Source organism: Pseudophryne corroboree, chromosome 5 (genome assembly GCF_028390025.1).
Source record: "Pseudophryne corroboree isolate aPseCor3 chromosome 5, aPseCor3.hap2, whole genome shotgun sequence".
Taxonomy (NCBI): Eukaryota; Metazoa; Chordata; class Amphibia; order Anura; family Myobatrachidae; genus Pseudophryne; species Pseudophryne corroboree.
In genome coordinates, this window is record NC_086448.1 from 90,567,516 (window position 1) to 90,593,450 (window position 25,935).

Genomic DNA, 25,935 nt, shown 5'->3' on the forward strand with positions numbered 1-25,935 from the left:
ATTATTAAATCATAAGCCCCTGAAAATCAGTTGAGGCTCTTCTAGGTGACTCCCGAATCTCTGCAAAACAAAAACAGCGAAAGAAAAAAACATAGCATAGAATTGTAAATCGTGTTTCTCACCACGTGATCACTGGTACTCGTGCATGTAAAGTCCTCTTGCTGTTTTATTGTAGTTTGAGTATCACTTATAGCTGCGATATAAACATTTCTCTGACGTCCTAGTGGATGCTGGGAACTCCGTAAGGACCATGGGGAATAGCGGCTCCGCAGGAGACTGGGCACATCTAAAGAAAGCTTTAGTACTATCTGGTGTGCACTGGCTCCTCCCCCTATGACCCTCCTCCAAGCCTCAGTTAGATTTTTGTGCCCGACCGAGCAGGGTGCAATCTAGGGGGCTCTCCTGAGCTTCTTAGATAAAAGTTAGTTTTAGGTTTTTTATTTTCAGTGAGACCTGCTGGCAACAGGCTCACTGCATCGAGGGACTAAGGGGAGAAGAAGCGAACCTGCCTGCTTGCAGCCAGCTTGGGCTTCTTAGGCTACTGGACACCATTAGCTCCAGAGGGATCGAACACAGGCCCAGCCTCGGAGTCCGGTCCCAGAGCCGCGCCGCCGGCCCCCTTACAGAGCCAGAAGCAAGAAGAGGTCCGGAAAATCGGCGGCAGAAGACATCAGTCTTCATCAAGGTAGCGCACAGCACTGCAGCTGTGCGCCATTGCTCCTCATGCACACCTCACACTGCGGTCACTAATGGGTGCAGGGCGCTGGGGGGGGCGCCCTGAGCAGCAATATTAACACCTTGGCTGGCAAAAATACATCACATATTAACCCCCAAGGCTATATGGATGTACATTAACCCCTGCCAGAATCCATAAAAATGCGGGAGAAAAGTCTGCGAAAAAGGGGTGGAGCTATCTCCTTCAGCACACTGGCGCCATTTTTCCCTCACAGCTCCGTTGGAGGGAAGCTCCCTGGCTCTCCCCTGCAGTTAATACACTACAGAAAGGGTTAAAAAGAGAGGGGGGGGGGGGGGCACAATTTAGGCGCAGTATACAATATATATGCAGCTATAAGGGAAAACACTTTTTTATAGGTGCTATCCCTGTGATATATAGCGCCCTGGTGTGTGCTGGCATACTCTCCATCTGTCTCCCCAGAGGGCTTTGTGGGGTCCTGTCCTCTATCAGAGCATTCCCTGTGTGTGTGCTGTGTGTCGGTACGGCTGTGTCGACAGGTATGTGGAGGATAATGAGGTGGAGGCGGAGCGAATGCCTGTAAATATGTTGTCACCCCCTGCGGGGTCGACACCGGTGTGGTTGAACTTATGGAAGGATTACGTGAAAGTGTCAACTCCTTACACAAAAGGTCGACGACACGGAACAGCCGGCTACTCAGCTTGTGCCTGTTCCAGCGTCTCAAATGTCATGGGGGGCTCTAAAATCGCCCGCTACCTCAGATAACAGACACAGATGTCGACACGGATACTGACTCCAGTGTCGACATCGATGAGACTGGTGTACCCTCCAAATAGGTCCACCCGTTACAGGATTGAGGCAATGAAAAATGTATTACACATTTATGATTATACCCCAGGTACCACATAAAAGGGTATTGTGTTTGGTGAGAGAAAACTATTAGTAGTTTTTCCTGCATCTGAGAAATTAAATGAGGTGTGTGAGGAAGAGTGGTCTTCCCCCGGTAAGAAATTGATAATTTCTACAACGGTTATTGGCAGCGTACCCTTTCCCGCCAGAGGATAGGTCACGCGGGGAAACACCCCATAGGGTAGATACAGCGCTTACACGCTTATCAGAAAAGGTGGCACTACCGTCTCCGGGTACGGCCGCCCTGAAGGAACCTGCTGATAGAAAGCAGGAGGTTACCCTATAAGATATGGTCACACACTAGGGCATTATATTGCGACCAGCCGTTGCTTCGGCATGGATGTGCAGTGCTCCCGCTGCGTGGTCAGATTCCCTGTCGGAAAATAACTATGGATAGGGACAATATTTTGCTAAAGATAGAGCATATAAAAGACGTGGTCTTATACATGCGTGATGCACAGAGGGATATTTGCCGGCTGGCATCAAAAATAAGCGCTAGGTCCATTGCCGCCAGACGGGGGTTATGGACTTGGAAATGGTCAGGCGATGCCGACTCGAATCGGCACATGGAAGTTGCCCTATAAGGGGGTAAAACTGTTTGGGGATAGTTTTTTCAGACCTCGTTTCCACAGCTACTGCTGGGAAATTGATTTTTTTGCCACAGGCTACCCCACAACAAAAGAAAGCACCGTATCATCAAGTACAGTCCTTTCGGCCCCAGAAAAGCAAGAGGGCTAGAGGCTCATCCTTTCTGCCGAGAGGCAAAGGTAGAGGAAAAAGCTGCAACACACAGCTAGTTCCCAAGAGCAGAAGTCCTCCCTGCGTCCGGTAGGTCCACAGCATGGTGCTGGGGCTGCTCAGGCGGACCCGGGTACGGTGGGGGCCCGTCTCAGATATTTCAGCGGACAGTGGGCTCTCTCACATGGATCCCTGGGTCCTTCAAGTAGTATCTCAGGGGTACAGGCTGGAGTTCGAGACGTTCTTCCCCCTGCCGTTTCCTAAAATCTGCCTTACCGGCACCTCCCTCTGCCAGGGAGACGGTGTTGGTGGATATTCAACACTATAATCACAACAAGGGATTGTCAAGGTGCCCCTCCTTCAGCAAGGAAGGGGTTACTATTCCACAGTGGTTGTGGTACCGCAACGGTTCGGTGAGACCCATCTTGAAATTAAAATACTTGAACTTTTATATCAGAAGATTCAAGTTCAAGATGGAATCGCTCAGGGCGGTTATTACGAGCCTGGACGAGGGGGATTACAGGGTCTCCCTGGACATCAAGGATGCGTACCTGCATGTCCCCATTTACCCCCCTCACCAGGAGTACCTCAGATATGTGGTACAGGACTGTCACTATCAGTTCCAGACGCGGCCGTTGGAGTTGTCCACGGCACCGAAGGTCTTTACCTAGGTAATGGCCGAAGTGATGATACTCCTTCGCAAGAAGGAAGTTTTTATTATCCCGTACTTGGACGATCTCCTGATAAAGGCGAGGTCCAAAGAACTGTTGGTAGTGGGGGTAGCACTCTCTCGGGAAGTGCTACAACAGCACGACTGGATTCTCAATATTCCAAAGTCACAGCTGGTCCCGACGACACGTCTTCTGTTCCTGGGAATGTTTCTGAACGCAGACCAGAAAAGAGTGTTTCTTCCAGTGGAAAAAGCCGAGGAGTTGTCATCTCTAGTCAGAGACATCCTAAAACCAGGACAGGTGTCGGTACATCAATGCACACGAGTTCTGGGAAAAATGGTAGCTTCGTACGAAGCATAATTCCATTCGGAAGACTCCACGCAAGGACGTACCAGTGGGACCTGTGGGACTAATGGTCCGGGTCCCATCTACAGATACAACAGCGGATAACCCTGTCAGCAAGAAACAGGGTGTCGCTGCTGTGGTGGCTGCAGAGGGCTCATCTACTAGAGGGCCGCAGATTTGGAATACAGGACTGGGTCCTGGTGACCACGGATGCCAGCCTTCGGGGCTGGGGTGCAGTCACACAGGGAAGAAAATTCCAAGGAGATTTCGCTTCACATAAATATTCTGCAGCTAAGGGCCATTTACAATGCCCTAAGCCAAGCAAGGCCCCTGCTTCGGAACCAGCCGGTACTGATCCAATCAGACGACATCACGGCGGTCGCCCATGTAAACAGACAGGGCGGCACAAGAAGCAGGATGGCGATGGCAGAAGCCACAAGGATTCTCCGATGGGCGACCTACACCCAGGAGAATGGGGACTTCATCCAGAAGTTTTCCAAATGCGGGTAAACCGTTGGGAATGACCACGGGTGGACATGATGACGTCCCGCCTCAACAAGAAGTTGAAAAGATATTGCGCCAGGTCAAGGGACCCTCAGGCGATCGCTGGGGATGCTCTAGTGACACCGTGGGTGTACCAGTCGGTTTATGTGTCTCCTCCTCTACCTCTCATACCCAAGGTACTGAGAATAATAAGAAGGCGAGGAGTGAAAACCATACTCGGGGTTCCGGATTGGCCATGAAGAGCTTGGTACCCGGAACTTCAAGAGATGCTGGCAGAGGACCCTTGGCCTCTGCCGCTCAGACAAGACCTGCTGCAGCAGGGACCCTGTCTGTTCCAAGACTTACCGCGGCTGCGTTTGACGGCATGGCGGTAGAACACCGGATCCTAAAGGAAAAGGGTATTCCGAAGGAAGTCATCCCTACCCTGATAAAAGGCCTTATCTGATTTTCTATATGGATAGGGCAGAGTTGAGGACTCGTCCTCAGTTTCTCCCGAAGGTGGTCTCAGGTTTTCACTTGAACCAACCTATTGTGGTGCCTGCGGCTACTGGGGACTTGGAGGATTCCAAGTTGCTGGACGTAGTCAGGGCCCTGAAAATTTTATTTTTCCAGGACGGCTGGAGTCAGGAAAACTGACTCGCTGTTTATCCTGATGGCACCCAACAAGCTGGGTGCTCCTGCTTCTAAGCAGTCTGTTGCGTGCTGGATTTGTAGCACTATTCAGCTGGCGCATTCTGCGGTAGGATTACCGCAGCCTAAATCAATAAAAGCCCATTCCACAAGGACGGTGGGCTCATCTTGGTCGGCTGCCCGAGGGGTCTCGGCTTTACAACTTTGCCGAGCAGCTACTTGGTCAGGGGCAAACACGTTTGCAAAATTCTATGAATTTGATACCCTGGCTGAGGAGGACCTGGAGTTCTCTCATTCGGTGCTGCAGAGTCATCCGCACTCTCCCGCCCGTTTGGGAGCTTTGGTATAATCCCCATGGTCCTTACGGAGTTCCCAGCATCCACTAGGACGTCAGAGAAAATAAGAATTTACTTACCGATAATTCTATTTCTCGTAGTCCGTAGTGGATGCTGGGCGCCCATCCCAAGTGCGGATTGTCTGCAATACTTGTACATAGTTATTGTTAACTAATCGGGTTCTTGTTGTGAGCCATCTATTCAGAGGCTCCTCTGTTATCATGCTGTTAACTGGGTTTCATATCACAAGTTGTACGGTGTGATTGGTGTGGCTGGTATGAGTCTTACCCGGGATTCAAAATCCTTCCTTATTGTGTACGCTCGTCCGGGCACAGTATCCTAACTGAGGCTTGGAGGAGGGTCATAGGAGGAGGAGCCAGTGCACACCAGATAGTACTAAAGCTTTCTTTAGATGTGCCCAGTCTCCTGCGGAGCCGCTATTCCCCATGGTCCTTACGGAGTTCCCAGCATCCACTACGGACTACGAGAAATAGAATTATCGGTAAGTAAATTCTTATTTTCTTGCCCCTGAAATATAATAAATAGGCCAGACAGTGATAGATAAAAGTGACATCATTACCTGAAATATTAAACAGTTGGAGAGAAGAACAAGGTCTCGATGTCTGACCAAAACGTAGAAATAGTACTAATCACTGCCCCATAATTGGCTATTAATCATCAGTGTGAGCTCCTGCTATTAGTGTCCCACAATTAGGAATATATGAAAGTTCGCAATGTTTAAGAAAACATCTAGCAGAGTGGACACATTTGCTGACCTTACTTGATTGCAGAGGTTTAGTAAACACAAAAAGATGAAGAATTATCATGTATGAAAATGTCTTTATCATAGTCTAATAAGGGTATTTTAATTAAAAAAAAACCTAATCTTATAGCTATCTATGGGCGAGATTCAATTGTTATCATGCCAGCAGCCACTAGATGGCATCCAAACAGAGCTACTGTATTCACTTGTAGCTCCGTTCGGGCGCAATGGCTGCCGGCGCCAGCTCATACCTCACAGGGGTAGCAAGCTTAAATGCACGAAAAGTGACCCATTTGGGCGCGCAGACTGAGCTTTCCACAATGGCATCCAGCACTTTGGTCAGGTTTAGCTTCTTTATGCGACTAAACCCTACCTCTATGGGTGCGATCAGCTCAACAAACAAATCTAATATCGGCCGCACGATCTCCCGTCATTTTAGATGGGATATCGGGCGCAATATTCAATTGAATTCCGCCCTATATATGTAAAAGTCAAAGTAGTTATGTATGTATGTATATATGTACAGTATGTACCGTCTGTATGTTTGTGTGTTCTTCATAGACTCCTACATAGCTTATTGGATCTGGACAAAACTTGGTACACAGACCCTTCATTTCCCAAGTTAAAATTCTTGCGGGGTTTAACCTAAAAAATCAACCACTTTCGGGGCCTGGGCCATATATCTGATCCCATACTAGGGGATTGGTGTACCGGTCAGACCTTCTGTTGGTTTACGCTTGGCATAGCAACATTGATAACAGAAGGAAAACGTTATACCTATCTTGCATTGGAAAAGTGATTAAAAACTGAACAGAAATGAAAGCTGGGGATTAGGGCTACTGGCGACACCCCAAAAAGAAAATCGACACTGGGCGGCCACCTCATGTATGTGTTGGAAGCATTACTAAGCATTTTTACTATGTTGACAGTTACATCCAACTCATTGATAACGTAATAACTGGAAAACGTAAACTCAGGCAACGCCGGGTACTTCAGCTGGTTGTGAATAAATGTAAGCTCGCAGAGAATACATGACACACTTATGTAAATAAATAGATGTGAAAGGTGAGACTCTGCCTACGGATGCAGTCTCCGCTCTATAGATTGTCCCCTGACGTGTTGGTTTCTGGTACTAAACCTCATTGGTAGGTGGATTTAGATACTAGAATATATATTATTGATAAGGTGCCTACATTGTTGTACAGTTGTGATAATAAAGGTAATTCTGTAAAGATGGAAGTCCAGCCTTTAATTATTTTCACTGTTTGTCTTGTAATTATCCTTCTGAGTGTGTGCTCAGTGGGCGTATCATGTACACACGGATTGTGGTCTTATACAGAGCCGGCACTAATCAATATGATGCCCTAGGCAAGATTTTGGCTGTTGCACCCCAGCACCGCTGCTAGTTCCGCTTCTGACCCTGCACCCCTTCTCCATCACCCCTCAGTCACAACAGTCCTCATTTTGGTGATCCTACCCCCTATATTTTAAGCAGGAACAGTGCGCATATTCTTTTGGGAAGGGGCATGGCCACACAATAGTGCCCCCATTTCAAATTACACCACACCATATTGCTCTTTATTCACATTAGACCACACAGTAGTGCCTTTTCTATACATTACGCCAGACACAGTAGAACACCTTATACACATAATGCCACACATAGTAATGCCTTTATACACATAATAACACACAGTAATGCCCCTTACACATGACACACATTATTAATGTCCTTATAAGCATACTACGCCTTACACATTATGCCATCCTTTATTAATGTCCTTATACACATAATGACACACATAATGCCTCTTACACATATGTCGCACATTATTAATGCATTTATACACATGACACACATTATGCCTCTTACACATATGCCGAACACTATTGCACAACGAACCCACCCACACACAGCAATCACATGGCCGCTAACACTGTGACCTCTTCCTCTGCTTGGATACAGATGTGTCTTCATACAGTACATCTTGCCTAAATATGCCATGCAGCTCCCGTCCAGCTCTCCTAATGTTGAGCTCCTTTTTTTGCAGAAAATGCATCTAATTTTCATTGCTATGTGACTAGAACGTACAAGCAGCTTCTACTGATTAAAATGTTGTGTAGCAGAAATACACTGTAATGTAGCATTTCATATGCAGATACAGCCACAGTCACACACAGAATATAAGCATGCCGCATATCATTTTAATCAGCAGAATCTGCTTGTGCCCCATGGCATTCCAAATGCCCTAGGCATTTGCCTATGCCTAGGGCCGGCTCTGGCAGAGCCCATGTATAAATCAGTATGCCAGCTGCTGCCCTTTTGGCAGTCAAAAAGTGACCCTAGGGTTTTATATAGTTTAATTGGTCTCCAGATTTTTAGCAGCGCCCCATAATGTTATGGGGCACTACTAAGTGTTATGTGGGTTAATGTGCTGTAATACTTCACCTTTGGTCACAGGTTTGAACCCCACTAGGGTTTTCAAATTAAATTTTCTTTCTTATTATTATTTCTTTTAATGAATATATTTATTGCTTTATACCCGAATGGTCTTACAGTCAATTGAATATCAAGTGGTCTAATTTAACATTAATTTAACAAACAAAAGTCCATGATAAACAATTTCTATAACCTGGAATAGAGCAATACTCCTAATTAGTGCAGATAGGTGAGTGGGTGAATTCACTTCATCACTCCACAAAGGGTCATAACTTGAGCAGGGGCAATAAAAACATTTTTAGTTATTAGCATTTCATGTTTTAATATTTTGTTGCCCCTTTTGTATAAGCTCTGCCCTCCAAGGTCCAGTTTTTTTTTTATGTCAGGAAAAAGAATGTATCAGGGATCCAGGTTCGAAATCCACGCCCTGCGACTCAACTCGGGGGCCACCCTGTCAGAGGTGTGCTAGGACTTACCACTCTTCCCGGCCTGAGGCATGCTAATGCTTACCACACTCCCGGGTAGGCATGACAGGTCTTATCACACTCCCAGGTACAGGGGCGTTTTAAGAGAGGAAGAGGCCCGTGTGCAGCCTTCTGCTTCAGGGGCCCCCTCCTCTTTGACCGCGGCACAGCATTTAATACTTACCTCTCCTGGGTCCCCCGGCGGTGCCATCCTTCTCCGCAGCAGCAATAGAGTCTGAGACCAGACTCTATTGCGCATGCGCAAACCTCCGGGAACACGGCGCGGCAGCCATTTTCCCGAAGATTTTGCTACTGCGCATGCGCAAAACTCCGGAAAAATGGCCGCCATGCCATCTTTCTGGAGTTTTCAGCAGGCGCAATAGAGTTTGTTCCCCCTAGTGTTCAAACTCTATTGCGATGCCGAAAAAGGGATGGCTTCGACGGGGGACTTCAGAGAGGTAAGTATTAAGCAAATGGGTGCAGTGTGTGCGGGGTGGGCCCCCCTGGACCCTGGGGGCCCGTGTGCCTCGCACACACTGCACCCATTATAGAAACGCCAATGTCCGGGTAGCATTGCGGGCGAAGTGGTCAGGGTGGGTCTCGAACCCACAATGCCGGCTTCCCAGACACTGACGCAGACACTACGCCACAGTGCCTGCCAGTAGCTGAGAGTAGTTCTAGGGCCCATGAAGCTTAGTTACTATGATATCATGCTTCTAGGCACTGTGCAGCAGCACCACCAGGGCAGGAGAGTCTTTTATAACTGTGACCCTTTTATGTTTCTTATCAAAATATTTTTGCTATTTTGTAATACATTTTTTTAGGATTATATAGATTTGAAAAAATAAAATGTGAATATATTATTAATCATTACAATTTAGTAATTAATGTAATAATAGTTTAATTTAAAGTATTAATATAGTAGGGAAAAGTGACGATGGACTAAAGGACTCTGGGAAATATTGAGTGGACACTAACAGTCACCTAAACATTGGGGGATGGAGAACTTTCCAGTGGCCCTCGTGCTTATGCTGGTGCCCTGTTAATGCATGCAGGGCGGATGGCAAGGGTGACGTGCACAAGTCTTGAAGTTTCTTGGTGACAGGCGTTGAGGTTTCCAGAGAGCGGTGCTGAGAACTGGGTACATTGGCCGGGAGAATCTGAGTATCCGGGGGGAAAAGAAGCTGTGTCTGTGAGCGCAGGATCTCTGGTTACCCAGAGAGCGGAGCAGCAGTGACAGCCGCTGATACCTGAGCTCTGCCCGCTGCTCGCCTAACGGACAGCCCATATTGCCTGCCAATCCAAACTGACACGCACCCGCAACTCACACCCGCCGCTGGTTACCGCAGAAAGGGACAGATGTACTAATCCTTGCAGAGTGATAAGGTGGAGAGAAACTACCAACCAGTCAGCTCCTGTCATTTTTCCGACACAGCCGGTAACATGTCAGTTAAAAGCTGATTGGCTGGCACTTTATCTCTCTCCACTTTATCCCTCTCCAAGGCTTAGTACATCTCCCCCACAGTCCGGGCCCTCTACACAGCCGGATGTCAGTCACTATAGCTGTCCACCCTTCTTACTGTACCCCTCTCCACCAGCACCTGCAGACAGAACCGGCCTCTTCCCAGCCAGCTGTCAATCACCATCAGCTGCCACTCATCAGACTGGACACCATATCTGCTGATGTTGGGAAGCAAGAGCCCTAATAGCCACCAAAATCCAGGACAGTGCCCAGGGCCAGACAAACAATGGGGTGAATGGAGCTCCAGCTCCAGGCCTCCACATAAGATTAGGCCCATCATCATGACAGTATGATGAAAACAAGCCACCTAGCTGTCCACACGGTCGGCCATAAATCATAAGTCTTACAATTGTATTTCTAGTTTTCTCACAAAATTCTGCAATTTTTCTTTTTTATGTATTTTGTGAGACAGTGCGTCTGATAGTGTAGGGATGTACACACCTACACAGCACTGACCACACCTACACAGCACTGACCACACCCACACAGCACTGACCACACCTACACAACACGGACCACACCTACACAGCACTGACCACAGCTACACAGCACTGATCACACCCACACAGCACTGATCACACCCACACTGAGTCGGGGGAGTGTACAAGGAACAATAGGCAGATTATTGGTGGAGGATTGCTGAGGTCTGGAAACACTTTCATGCACTGTAGCCGCACACAGATACAGCAGCAGGAATCATCCACAGCAGTGAGCATAATTCCCATAGACATTGCTGTATAATAGTTCAGAGACACGGAACACCAGTCACCAGATTACACTTCAGGAAGTATAAAGTATGGACACTGGCACTGTCTAGGTGACCTGTGTGGGGAGTAGGAAGGGTATTCTGTATCTCTCTGGCTAATCTGTGATACATGTGAGCAGTCCAAGCTTCCAGCTATGTTAGGGTACACTAGGGCATCTAGTGTATCTCATTTATTATAGGAAAGTGTGGTGAAGCAGGGTAATAATAGAGAGGTGTAGAACTGCCGCTTCCTTCCCCCTCTTGCCAGTCACCAGAGCACATAACTGTGTTAGGGGGACATTTACTGAGCAGTGATAAGAGCGGAGAAGTGAGCCAGTGGAGAAGTTTCCCATGCCAACCAATCAGCTCTGAAGTAACATCTATAATTTGCATACTATAAAATGATACAGAGCTGCTGATTGGTTGATGGGGCCACTTCTCCACTGGCTCACTTCTCCGCTCTCATCACTGCTTAGTAAATGTCCCCCTTAGGCAGCTGCAGCAAAGCCCACATTGTCACGGAGAGTAACTAACCGCTAACCTCAAAGCCCCCTAATAAAATATCCAAACCCATACTATTCACTGGTGTCAGACATCCAGGCTGGGCTATGGGTAAATCCCATTCACATACCTTCCTCCACCTTCCATGATAAAAGAACTGTGCCCTCAAGTTGCAGAGCCCAGAGCCGCCCCTAATCAATATGATGCCCTAGGCAAGATTTTGGCTGGTGCCCCCTAGACCACTGCTAGTTCCGTCTCTGACCCTGCACCCCTTTCCCATCACCATCACCCCTCATTCATAGCAGTCCTCTTTTTGGTGCTCCTACCCCCTATATTTTAAATAGGAACAGTGCGCACATTCAGCTCGCAGCCCATAAAGGGGAGTGTTCTTTTGGGAAGGGGCATGGCCACACAATAGTGCCCTCAATTCAAATTACACCACACCATATTGCTCTTTACTCACATTAGACCACACAGTAGTGCCTTTTCTATACATTACGCCACACAGTAGAGCACCTTATACACATAATGTCACACATAGTAATGCCTTTATACACATAATACCACACAGTAATGCCCCTTACACATGACACACATCATTAATGTCCTTATAAACATATTACGCCTTACACATTATGCCATCCTTTATTAATGTCCTTATACACATAATGCCCCTTACACATATTTTGCACATTATTAATGCATTTATTTTATACACATGACACACATTATGCCTCTTACTCATATGCCGAACACTATTGCACAACGTACGTACCCACACACAGCACTCACATGGCCGCTAACACTGTGACCTCTTCCTCTTTCTCTGAGGACACATACAGATGTGTCCTCATACATCTTGCCTCAATATACCATGCAGCTTCCGTCCAGCTCTGCTAACGTTGGGCGCCTTTTTTTGTGTGCAGAAAATGCATCTGATTTTCATTGCTATGTGACTAGAACGTACAAGCAGCTTTTACTGATTAAAATTATATGTAGCATGCCTATATTCTGTGTGCCACTGTGGTTGTGTCTGCATACGAAATGCTACGTTACAGTGATTTCCAGGAATACACTGTAATGTAGCATTTCATATGCAGATACAGCCACAGTCACGCACACAATATAGGCATGCTGCATATCATTTTAATCAGCAGAATCTGCTTGTGCCCCATGGCATTCCAAATGCCATAGGCATTTGCCTATGTCTAGGGCCGGCTCTGGTCTTATACAGGGCAAGAGTTGTTATTTTATATACGTTAATTGGCTGATTTTTCAGAAGTGTGGTTTTCATCACAAGATGGTGTGTAATGAGTAAGAATGGTAACGTTTGGAGACTGTAGATGTGTGTCATACCGCAACTCCCTGGAAGTGACATCACTGACACTGGTGGGAGTGGTCAGAGTTCATCATTAGCAACCTGTAACATGGCAGTTAGGAGCTGATTGGCTGGGACTTTTGGGGGGGGGGTGTACTAAGCAGTTATAAAAGTGAAGTGAGCCAATGGGCAACTTCTCCACTGGCTCACTTCTCCACTTTTATCACTGCTTAGTACATCTCCCCCTTTATCTCTCTCCACTTTATCACTTTTTAAGGCTTGAGACATCTGGCACACTACATGCTAATGTATCAATAGTCTATTATATATATGCCTTGATATACAGTATGTGACTTGTTATTCTGGGGACGTTTGGAATCTGCCTAACAGACAGGTAGTGCATTTCCAGGGACGTCTGATGTGCCATTTGTGATCTTGCTCTTTTGGTCTACCTGGGCTGTAGGCAATATGTGATGGTGAGAGACCAATCATTACCCCATGTTTAATAAATAAATAATATTTCACAGCGCTTGTAGTTTTGTAAAAAAGCAGCTCTTAAATAAGGAATAATAGATAAAACGTAAAATATTTTTACAGCGCTTGATATACTGTATAAAATCTATGTGTTTGGGGCCCGCTGGAAGGGAAGCCGCTGCTATAATAATCCCCTGCCGCCAGCAACATACAGCTGCGCAGAGAAGAAAAGCCGCTGATACGGACCAGCTAACACTGGAGGTATTTTTAGACCGGGACAGACAGGTTTTAAATATATACCTACTGCTCCACTCAAAACGGCAATATGGGAACCCCCTCCTCATAATGGACCAAATATAATCCAAAAAGAGCTGTTTACATTTATACATAATAATCATTTTTTCCTTACAGGTTTTGCGCAAACACATAGATTTTATATATCAAGCGCTCTAAAAATATTTTAAGTTTTATTACCCCATGTTTGCTTGTTTTTGTATTTGTAATAAAATGGTATTATACCATTGGAAGTTTCTATTGTCTCCCATATGTATCATTACCTACTGTAACCTGAGGTGATGGTGAGGAGGGGGAGTCTCTTTCAAGGTAGGAACATACAGATGGTGGTTGAATCACGCATTTGTCTGCTTATAGCAGTAGACCAACACTTCTGGTACAGGTCCCCCTGAATACTTGTTCACATCCATTTGGTTTTATTCTGGATCAACCTAAATACTGCACTATGAGAGTTTTTATGTTTGAGTATATAATAGATCTCTCAGAAGACGCAGCATTTGTATCATCGGACACTTAAGGGGATATTCAATTGTTTGAAAAGTCAGTTGGGTATATCTTTTTCCTATCTAATAGACAGGAAAAAACGGACACCCAACCGACTTTTCAAATAATTGAATATCCCCCTTAGTGTCTGTGAATCCACTGGTGAATTTTTTGCTTTCAATTTACATACCTCCCAACATTTGGATTCCTGAAGGAGGTGAGCTGAAAAGGGGGCCGTGGTCTATTGGAAAGGGGCGTGGCCTTGCATGGATGACGCGATCGTGAGCCACACCTCCAATTTTCGTCACAGAGGTAGCATGGCCAGCACCCTGTGAGCTGCTGGCCATGCCCCCAGTCCCTCTGCCTCACTGGAATATATTCCAATATATAAATATATATATAATATATATAGCAAATTCAAATGTCCCGGTACTCCTTTGACCCGTCTGGGTCTGTCTGTGCTCCGGTGCCCTCCTAAGGGGTATTGCACCCCTCAATATACAGATAATGGAGTAAGGCCGCACTCCAGAGGCTTCACAACCAACAGATATCACCACAAGTGTTTATTGTAACATATCGATGTTTCAGGGCCAGTTGCCCCTTTCTCAAGACATAACACATCATCAAACAGTGCATATACTTATACAAAAAAGCATAAGTGAGGAACTTACCCCCATGTGAGCATCCCCAGCGTTTTCCACATGGTCCCAGCCGGCCAAATCGTAACACAGGGCACTTCTGGTCGCGGGAGCTCCGCAAAACCAGAAATGATGTCATCTGTGAGGCGGTTGCCATGGAAACCGCTGTAAGAAGTATAAAACCAAAATATATACTTTTAGTGCACATAGCGCAGACCTCAATAAAAACAATAAGAGCGCTAGTATAATAAAAAAAAAGTGACATAGTGCAAGAACATAAACGTGCTGTATATGTAAAACGGCAATAGACTATCATTATACTGTATATTATAATATAATGTAACCCTTCTTCCCCACTCGGGTTATAATATACCTCTTCTCTAGTGCCTCCACCCAAGCTGCGATTCCCAGGCTTGCTTGGGTAAGCCTCCCTGTGATGGGTTATAACTTGGTTGAAGTGCTCAATAACTAAACATGAACTCAGGAAACCTTAGGATCTAGTGATTTAATTGTAGCCGTACCATATCTCACTAGTGGCCTACTGGGTTTACCTGCTCTTCGGCGGTGTCTTCCTTTTCCCTTAGCTCTGATGAACGCAACAGACTGTATCAGGTAAGTTATTTCTATAATGGTTTATATGATAGGGGTAACGTAGTGCAGAATCATAGTATACAATATTTCAGAATAGGTGTACATTCAATACATTCTCGTAAAACAACTCTACTCCTCCCTTGTCAATCCTATTGAACAGGTTTTATACATGCAACATAAAAAAGTTGGTACCTGCACTATAGTCGATTTGACTATAGACCCGGGGTTTGCTGGATTACCAGTGTACAGTAAAAACACAGTGCTCCCCTATCTTTCGGGGATAAGTAAGATGTGTAGGGCCCTCTTCCCTCATGTGCTTATCCTTTTCTTACTTTAATAATCCTCAACTGCCCAAATCGCGCAGTTTTTTGGCCACCTGGAACTTATCTCTGTCATTTACTGGTGTAGTAATGCTTAGTTACCCTGTACTTGTCCTAAATTGTCATCAACTGTAAGTCACTGTTTTCCTGTTTTGATTATGTGCATATGTACTCTGTAATTGGGCGCTGCGGAACCCTTGTGGCGTCATATAAATAAAGGATAATAATAATAATAATAATAATGTGAATGGAAGTATGGAAGTGTCTTACTCAGGTAAGTCTGTATTCCATGGGTTACTGTAGTCTATTAAAGTTATGGGGGTGAGAAAGCATTCATCTAGAACAGTATCTATAACAGGTCTCTGGTAACACTTCTAACGAGGGGAAAATCATTCAGTTCCCTTGCCTGGTGAGGGCGTACCAGGCTATGACCCTTATGGTAGTTGAAGCATCACTTGCTAAAGGATCAGGGTGTCACGAGCTGTCCGCAGTGTCTCCACTTCAGTTTTGTCCCTGCAACAATCCTGGCAAGTAATTTGGTAACTTGGTAACCTCCTCTATCCGCCTTCAGGTGGGCAAAGATAATTCCTTCCTGTATTACACTGCTAGGGTGTAATCCGTTATTTAGATATTGCCCGATATGGCGTAATAATAACAACATGCAGCCCCGGACAGTGGCACTCTCAGTCTCTGGGCAAAACGGATGATGAGCTGAGCATTTAATGACAAACAGTTCATAGTGTGCATAGTCTGTTATAATTCAATATTGGTGACACAACAAAGTCTTTGCACGGTAATATGTCTCCCTGTATATCCAAAATGAATCACCGATCTTCCTACATAGTTTTACAATGACTTTCACAATAGGGGGCTGACTGGGCTATACTCTGAATGCTATATATATATATATATATATATATATAACAGGCTCCTGTTCACAACATATATATATATATAGAGAAAAATATAATATACAGTCTTAGCCCTATTATATCATGAGGCTACAATAATATCACAATCTATCAGGTTTCTACAGACTATTAGCTGAAAACAATAAAACTAAAATAACATAATAGTTGATGTAAAAGGTATAATGTATTCCAGTACCTAATAATATAAATAGTCACCGTTAGGTACATACATACATACATACATACATACATACGTACATACATCTACATACACACCTAATTTATGGAGAATGGAAGCCTGTTTCAGATGGATCTCTTGCATCCAGAATGGGCTGGGGACAGTTGTCGATATTGATAATGATCATTGCAGCGAAAGGCGTAAAATCGGTGGCCGGCCCCCTTGTAGATGTACGGATTATAACATTATTTATACACTGCTCAAAAAAATAAAGGGAACACTAAAATAACACATCCTAGATATGAATGAATAAAATATTCTAATTAAATACTTTGTTCTGTACATAGTTGAATGTGCTGACAATAAAATCACACAAAAATTATCAATGGAAATCAAATTTATTAACCGATAGAGGTCTGGATTTGGAGTCACACTCAAAATTAAAGTGGAAAAACACACTACAGGCTGATCCAACTTTTACGTAATGTCCTTAAAACAAGTCAAAATGAGGCTCAGTAGTGTGTGTGGCCTCCACGTGCCTGTATGACCTCCCTACAACGCCTGGGCATGCTCATGATGAGGTGGCGGATGGTCTCCTGAGGGATCTCCTCCCAGACCTGGACTAAAGCATCCGCCAACTCCTGGACAGTCTGTGGTGCAACGTGGCGTTGGTGGATGGAGCGAGACATGATGTCCCAGATATGCTCAATTGGATTCAGGTCTGGGGAACGGGCGGGCCAGTCCATAGCATCAATGCCTTCATCTTGCAGGAACTGCTGACACACTCCAGCCACATATGGTCTAGCATTGTCTTGCATTAGGAGGAACCCAGGGCCAACCGCACCAGCATATGGTCTTACAAGGAGTCTGAGGATCTCATCTCGGTACCTAATGGCAGTCAGGCTACCTCTGGCGAGCACATGGAGGGCTGTGGGCCCCCCAAAGAAATTTCACCCCACACCATTACTGACCCACTGCCAAACCGGTCATGCTGGAGGATGTTGCAGGCAGCAGAACATTCTCCTTGGCGTCTCCAGACTCTGTCACGTCTGTTACATGTGCTCAGTGGGAACCTGCTTTCATCTGTGAAGAGCACAGGGCGCCAGTGGAGAATTTGCCAATCTTGGTGGTCTCTGGCAAATGCCAAACGTCCTGCGTGGTGTTGGGCTGTAAGCACAACCCCCACCTGTGGACGTCGGACCCTCATACCACCCTCATGGAGTCTGTTTCTGATCTTTTGAGTAGACACATGCACATTTGTGGCTTGCTGGAGGTCATTTTGCAGGACTCTGGCAGTGCTCCTCCTGTTCCTCCTTGCACAAAGGCGGAGGTAGCGGTCCTGCTGCTGGGTTGTTGCCCTCCTACGGCCTCCTCCACGTCTCCTGATGTACTGGCCTGTCTCCTGGTAGCGCCTCCATGCTCTGGACACTACGCTGACAGACACAGCAAACCTTCTTGCCTCAGCTCGCATTGATGTGCCATCCTGGATGAGCTGCACTACCTGAGCCACTTGTGTGGGTTGTAGCCTCCGTCTCATGCTACCACTAGAGTGAAAGCACCGCCAGCTTTCAAAAGTGACCAAAACATCAGCCAGAAAACATAGGAGCTGAGAAGTGGTCTGTGGTCACCACCTGCAGAACAACTCCTTTATTGGGGGTGTCTTGCTAATTGCCTATAATTTCCACCTGTTGTCTATTCCATTTGCACAACAGCATGTGAAATTGATTGTCAATCAGTGTTGCTTCCTAAGTGGACAGTTTGATTTCACAGAAGTGTGATTGACTTGGAGTTACATTGTGTTGTTTAAGTGTTCCCTTTATTTTTTTGAGCAGTGTATTTAATCTCTCATTAGCATAGGGCTTTTGAGACTTCACGGCAAACAATTGCCTTACGTCTGACTTACAGTCAGGTCCTTTGTCTGCTTTTCAGGGGCTAAAGACATACTGTACATTAAAAATCAACTTATCTGCCCAGTTCAAAAGTGGGGGCATACAGACATAATTACCCTGAATGTTATTCCAGTAGGGGTTGACACATTATTATTGTTGATCTGTAAGACGCCACAGTACTTGGCAGCATTGGACTCATAGATAAGTTTTTATTAATAACTGACACTGGCTGTGTTACCCTCACAATAAAACTGTTTATGTGGTTTGGGACTGCACGGCAACGAAGGTGACTTGTCAGGTTTGCTGTTTGTGAGGTTGGATTGTGCTGGCCAGGAAGCCATAATGAGCAACACGTCTGTAAAGCAGCTTTAAAACACTGATCATAGATATCCAGGGAGCGGCATTACTCATCCAGCTTAATAAGATAACGTGACCTCAGCAGTGACAGGATTAATTGGCAGCAAGTACCGGTTGGTTCATTTCTGACTTCATGATTCTGTTACAGGCAGTATTAACCTATGACCTGGTACTTCCTATTTTCACTATTTTCTCTGTTAATTAACTAACATTTAAGGAGGGAGAAAGTGATTTATTTATGCGGCTAGAGGTAACGGCAAAGACCCTGCCCATATCCGATCACAGCTGAGACTGTACCGTTCACCCATGACTCTTCATTTGCCAATATCAGATTGAGTAGTGACATGCTCTATGTTATTACACCATCTATGGTTGGTGACTGTGCAAGCCGGAGTAATGTGAATCTCCTAACCGGGTGGTCTTCAGTATGCCGAATGTCGGGATCCCGGCGCACAGTATACCGGCGCCGGAATCCCAACAACCGGCATACCGACAGCTATTCTGCCTCGTGGGGGTCCACGACCCCCCTGGAGGGAGAATAAAATAGTGCACCGCGCCCGCAGCGTGGCGAGCGCAGTGAGCCCGCAAGGGGCTCCTTTGCGCTCGCCACGCTGTCGGTATGCCGTCGGTCGGCCTCCCGGCGCCGGTATGCTGGTCGCCGGAAGCCCGAGCGCCGGCATACCGTACTACACCCTCCTAACCATGTAATAATACTCCTTATAAGGTGCAGTTATACTGAGTGCAGCTAGATGGTGTAGGGTGGTCGTATTCACAACACTAATATGTTTTGCACCCTCCGTTCTCCTAGGAGAATAATGCAGTAAGCTCAATACGCCAATAATTCAGCTTTGGGGTGCACCTCAGAGTGGCCTGGCTTCCGCAGTTTGCCCATGGGCCATATGTACATACGGGACAATGGGCCGTATGTACATACGGGACATCCAGATATTCCATTTGCAAGCCTAAACAGGTTCAGACGCTGCCCTGGGAGGCATGAGAGCACACCCTCATACAAGTAGGGAGCTCAGGGGTATTCATTTGGTTGCATGTTGGGCGTACTGTATCGTGGACACAAGATGGGCAAAATTTTTAAGACCGTTCAGCAAAACATTGATTTTATTCCGCAAGCTTAACATAGGGAAGGAAGTGTTCATCCGCCATTGGATACAGGGAATCCTCCGTCTTTGTGGCGACGTTCCTGCTTTTACTGTACCATGCTGCCTAATATGGGTTTTTAATTGGATGCTTTTAGTTTTTATATGTGTTCTACTGTATACAGTATGACACACTTTTATTCTTGTGTGTCCAATAAATTGTCCATTTGTTACTTGTACCATAAAGTGTGACACTAAGCCTTGGAGAGTGATAAAGTGGAGCGAGATAAAGTACCAACCAATCAGCTCCCAACTGCCATGTTACAGGCAGTGTTTAAAAAATGACAGGAGCTGATTGGTTTGTACTTTATCCCTCTCCACTGTATCACTCTCCAGGGTTTCGTACACCTGACCCTATAGGTGAGATTCTGTTCCCTTACATACATTTCACCTGAGAGTCTTTGTGAAATTCAGTTGCTGCTTGAGGGGAGGAAATACTGGGAAGTGGTCAGTGATATATTTCTCTCTCTCTCTGACGGGATCCGGATGATAGGTCGACAGTAAATACTGTAGGTCGTCAGTCAGTAGGTAGACTCCATATGGTCAACATGCATTAGGTTGACAGGCTCAAATGGGCGACATGACATTGGTCAGCATAAGTTTTTTGGGATTATAATTTTTTTATTTTTTTCAACGTTTTCGTTTATCATCCACATGGACTACGACTGGGAATAGTAACCTGTGCCAAGCGCAGCTGTAGCGGAGCAAGATATATGTTGCCCAAAGCATGGAGAGCGAAACGGTACACTAATTGGGGTCACTTGTCGTTTAACATAGCAAATTACCCCCCCCCCCTCAAAAAAAAAAGCACAAACTTGTGTCAGGCGAAGCAAAATCCCTGATAACAGCCCCATTTTCATCCGAAAACGGGGCTATTTCACCCGAACACACACAGGTTTCACTGAACCTGTGTGTTTACGGGTGTAAATGCACATTTTACCGGCCGAGCTAATCGAATAGCCTGACCGCAGCACCCGAAGAAACATTGGGGGTTTTTACTCCTGATGTCTCTTCGGGCCTTTTGTACTGTCTACATGTTGACCTATTGACCCTGTCAACCTGTTGACCCTGTCGACCTGTTGCACGTTGACCATATGGGGTCAACGTATTGACTGTCGACCAAAATTCTGGTCGATCCAATGATGCACGTCCCTCAGACGAGTTACACACTTTTCTGTGGATTTTTGAAGTGCTTGGTGAAAGTGATCTCTATAGCCACATTTTCTGGTGGTGAAGGACTTATTATATATTTTATGTCAACAAATGTGCCACATATACTGTATTTATTTGTAGCGCAGTGCCTATAGATATTCTAGTTGTAAACAGTGCATCCAGAAAGTATTCACAGCTCTTCACTTTTTTCACATTTTGTTATGTTACAGCCTTATTCCAAAATAGAATAAATTCATTTATTTCCCTCAAAATTCTACACACAATACCCCACAATGACAACGTCAAAAAAGTTTTATGGTGATTTTTGCAAATTTATTAAAAATAAAAAACTAAGAAATCACATGTACATAAGTATTCACAGCCTTTGCCATGAAGCTCAAAATTGAGCTCAGGTGCATCCTGTTTCCACTGATCATCCTTATGATGTTCCTGCAGCTTAATTGGTGTCCACCTGTGGTAAATTCAGTTGATTGGACATGATTTGGAAAAGCACACACCTGTCTATATAAGGTCCCATACTTGACAGTGCATGTCTGGGCACAAACCAAGCATGAAGTCAAAGGAATTGTCTGTAGACCTCCGAGACAGGATTGTCTCGAGGCACAAATCTAGGGAAGGGTACAGAAAATATCTGCTGCTTTGAAGGTCTCAATGAGCATAGTGGCCTCCATCGTCTGTAAATGGAAGAAGTTCGGAACCGCCAGGACTCTTCCTAGAGCTGGCCGGGCGTCTAAACTGAGCAATCGGGGGGAAAGGGCCCTAGTCAGCCAGGTGACCAAGATCCCAATGGTCACTCTGTCAGAGCTACAGCATTCCTCTGTGGAGAGGGTAGAACTTTCCAGAAGGACAACCATCTCTGCAGCAATCCACCAATCAGACCTGTATGGTAGAGTGGCCAGACGGAAGCCACTCCTTAGTAAAAAGCACATGGCAGCCCACCTGGAGTTTGCCAAAATGCACCTGAAGGACTCTCAGACCATGAGAAACAAAATTGTCTTGTCTGATGAGACTAAGATTAAACTCTTTGGCGTGAATGCCAGGCGTAGTGTTTGGAGGAAACCAGACACCGCTCATCACCAGGCCAATACCATTCCTACAGTGAAGCATGATGGTGGCAGCATCATGCTGTGGGGATGTTTTTCAGCGGTAGGCACTGGGAGACTACTCAGGATAGAGGGAAAGATAAAGCAGCAATGTACAGAGACATCCTGGATGAAAACCTGCTCCAGAGCGCTCTTGATCTCACTGGGGCGACGGTTCATCTTTCAGCAGGACAATGACCCTAAGCTCACAGCCATGATTTCAAAGGAGTGGCTTCAGGACAACTCTGTGAATGTCCTTGAGTGGCCCAGCCAGAGCCCAGACTTGAATCTGATTGAACATCTCTGGAGAGATATGAAAATGGCTGTGCACCGTTGCTTCCCATCCAACCTGATGGAGCTTGAGAGGTGCTGCAAAGAGGAATAGGTTAAACTGCCCAAAGATAGGTGTGCCAAGCTTGTGGCATCATATTCAAAAAGTCTTGAGGCTGTAGTTGCTGCCAAAGGTGCATCAACAAAGTATTGAGCAAAGACTGTGAATACTTATGTACATGTGATTTCTACGTGTTTTATTTTTAATAAATTTGCAAAAATCTCCCCAAAACTTTTTTCACATTGTCATTATAGGGTATTGTGTGTAGAATTTTGAGGGAAAAAATGAATTTATTCCATTTTTGAATAAGGCTGTAACATAACAAAATGTGGAAAAAGTGAACCGTTGTGAATACTTTCCATATGCACTGTATGTATTTTCACAATTGTTTAAGTGTGTAACAATTTTTAATATTAATTAGGCTGCAGTAATTCTTTATAAGCGATGATATTGGTTATAGTGACAGTTGAATAATCATTACTGTGGCAAGAGAGTGTTTGTGCATCAGAGGAACACACCCCCTCCCCCCCCCCCCCCCCACCCCCACCCACCCCCACCCGTGTCTGTGTAGCCAGTGTCGCAGCTTATTCAGCAGTGCAGTATCTTCTGCACTTAGCAGGGGCCATTAATAATGATGATGGCTGCTCTCGCGGCCAGTGGACCAGGTGGTAGTGTGACTGTGCAGCATACTTGTCTACCCTCCTGAAATGGGCGAGAGGCTCTCGAAAATTGGGTGCCAGTCCTGGCCTTCAAAAAAGGCAGGCAAGTGTCCAGCAACGCTGCATATTCCCCGCTCCCCCCCTTACGGAGCACAAGTGGGTGGTCCGAGGGTTTTCAATTACGCGATTCACGCTGAATCGAGTCACTGTAGCCCCGCCCCCACTGTACAATACCTGTAATATCGGCATTGTATAGCGAGGGTGTGGCCATGGTGATGCGACCGCAACTACTACGCTCCCTGTGCTGCCTTCACTATGTTGCCCCGTCCACGCTATGCCTCTATTCCAAGTCACGCCTACCCTCCCCGCCCTCTGCTGTGCTAAGCTGGCTGACCTCTCCCCTCAGTGGGGGAGGGGGGGGGCAGCCTAAAAGTCGGCAACCCTGCTGTGCAGATGCCTACTACTCGTATATAAAGTCGCATCAGCCTTAAGCATGCTGCAGGCGACTCAGAATCAAGCCCGGTGCAGAACAGCGACACAAGAAAAGCCAACTGAATAATGCTTTTTGCATGAGTTTTGCACAAATGGAAATAGCCTGTTCAGACTCAGTTTTGATTATCTCTATTGGGGACCACATGATAAAGTATTAGATGAATGCACCATGCTGTATACCAGGCTTAGGCAACCTGTAGCACTCCAGCTACTATGGAACTACGGCTCCCAGCATGCCCTGTCACTGTAGTATGGCATTGAGTCTGGCGGCAGCTGAAGTGCCGCAGGTTGCCTACCCCAGCTGTATACAGCATTCATAGCGTCTGATGTTCCTTCAGAACAGAATCAGTGAACCAGAAGCCGCTTGACAGGCTGACTACTTCTCTAACTACTTATAAGTACAACTTTTCAGCTGTAAAGTGCGTTCTCCTAAGCACTATATTTTAAAATAAATGTACATTGAGACGATTACAGCAGCTGGGAAGGTATTTTTATCTTGTTGTTAGAATGAAATTACCGCTCAACAAATATTTTCTTGCTTACTGTTCTCACCCACTCCCCCCCCCTCCCCCTGTAAATTGGATGAAATAGTTGGAGAGTGCTTTTTCTGTGTTTCAATTTGCAAATGGATTTCAGTCGACCCTGTTTTCCATCCATTAAGAGCTTTGTGCAATTATCGTCACGGCTGTACACTAACCAGGTGCCCCTGTCTCTCACCTACAGCTCTACCACAAACTGCGGTGTGACGACTCTCCAATGCTGGAGCACATGGAGCAGCTACTCGGCGAGGTAGGTGATGATGAAGCTGGGGGAGAATCCGATGCGGAAGATGCCCCACTGGAGAGTATCCAAGATGACTTTGTGCCGAGTAGTGAGGATGAGGACATGGAGGCCTGAAATTATTTAAAAAATAAAATACATGAATCTTTTGCCGATTAATAAAATATAATCTCCAGCGTTCAGTCTCTGAGTGGGATCATTATTATTTTTACTACATTTGTGACTGTAATATAGTATGTCAGATATTAAAGGACCTGTCACTAGGTCCTCTCATGATCTTGCTCTGTTTCTTCCTGCCTAACGCTTATTTAGAACGTTATGTAATTGGGGTCATTCGGAAGAACACATTATAGTCAACACTGAAAAATGACCGGTAGGAGCTGGTTGGTTGGTAGTTTATCTTCATCCGCTTTATCTCTCTTCTGTGCTTAGTACATCTGCCCCAAAGTACCATAAATATTTTTTTATTTCTAATTCTTTGTTTTGAACGGTCGGTCACAAATATAATAAACAAAAATTAGAACCTCTGCGGTACATACATAAAGAGGTAAGTAGAACAAACGTCATCGATCATGCTGGTTCAATGGGGAAACAGGCTAATAGAAACACAGAGAGATATTATCATATAGGTGACCAAAGTTTTAGTGCCAATATTAACATAACAGAACTATAAAGTCGGTGCAGAAATTTACAGGGGGGGGGCATGGAAACAAAAATTGGGATGGGGGAGGAAAAAGGAAAGGGGGTGACCACAGAACAAGATTGCGTTAGGACTTACAGACCAGTCTGCAGAGATTAGAAGTGACGGTAGTGGTAGCGCATGGTGAGGTATATATTGCCCATGGGTCCCCACCGGAGAGCAGTGCTCAGGAGGATGGGAGTCTACGTTTGGCACAGAGACAAGGAACCCAAACTTGGGAGAAGATGTGGCCCCTGTCATGAAGAAAATAGGTTATCTCCCCTATGGCAGCCACATGCCTTATCTGGTGTTTAAGTGCAGAAATATGGAGAATTTGTTTTCCAGTTGAAGGCTACTAGGGATTTCGCCTCCGACAGAACATGCATGAGCAATTTCATCAAGAATTTATCAAGATCTGGGGAAGAGTAGCATAAGAGGAAGATCCAGGGATCCTTTGTTACTGGAGATTTCAAAAGGGAATTTAGGAGAGCATGAACCCAATCCCAAACGGGTACAATATTCAGGCAGAATATACACAAGCAATAGATGGTTGCAGACTAGCGCTGAGTTTAAAAATAATGAAATTTATAAACAACTTGAGACTTTTCAATCTTCGTCCAAAGTTTCTTTCAAGCTCTTTCCACACATCAGAAAGACACTCACTTTATTATTCTGTCTCGCTTTCATGTAAAGGTATCTTTCTATCACCATACATCCACGGTACACTTCACTTGCAATGGACTTAGCTATTGGAATAACACTTACATTAGTGTCCTATCCCGCGTCCACATCAAGGTATCTTTCGTATCCCTCACAGTAGGGGCGGCAGGAATAAGGCAGACCAGTATTTTTCCAAAAAAACACACGGCTT

At 45.5% G+C, this 25,935-nt stretch overlaps 1 protein-coding gene across 1 annotated transcript in view; it reads left to right on the forward strand.

The window, feature by feature from the left end:
• LOC134927261 (uncharacterized) overlaps positions 1–24,563 on the forward strand; it is a 989,775-nt gene extending 965,212 nt beyond the window's left edge. The window contains exon 11 of the mRNA XM_063921469.1: positions 24,329–24,563. Coding sequence (XP_063777539.1) covers positions 24,329–24,502 — 174 coding nt within the window. The 3' untranslated portion in view covers positions 24,503–24,563. The remainder of the gene's footprint in view (positions 1–24,328) is intronic.
• The last annotated feature ends 1,372 nt before the right edge of the window (positions 24,564–25,935 follow it).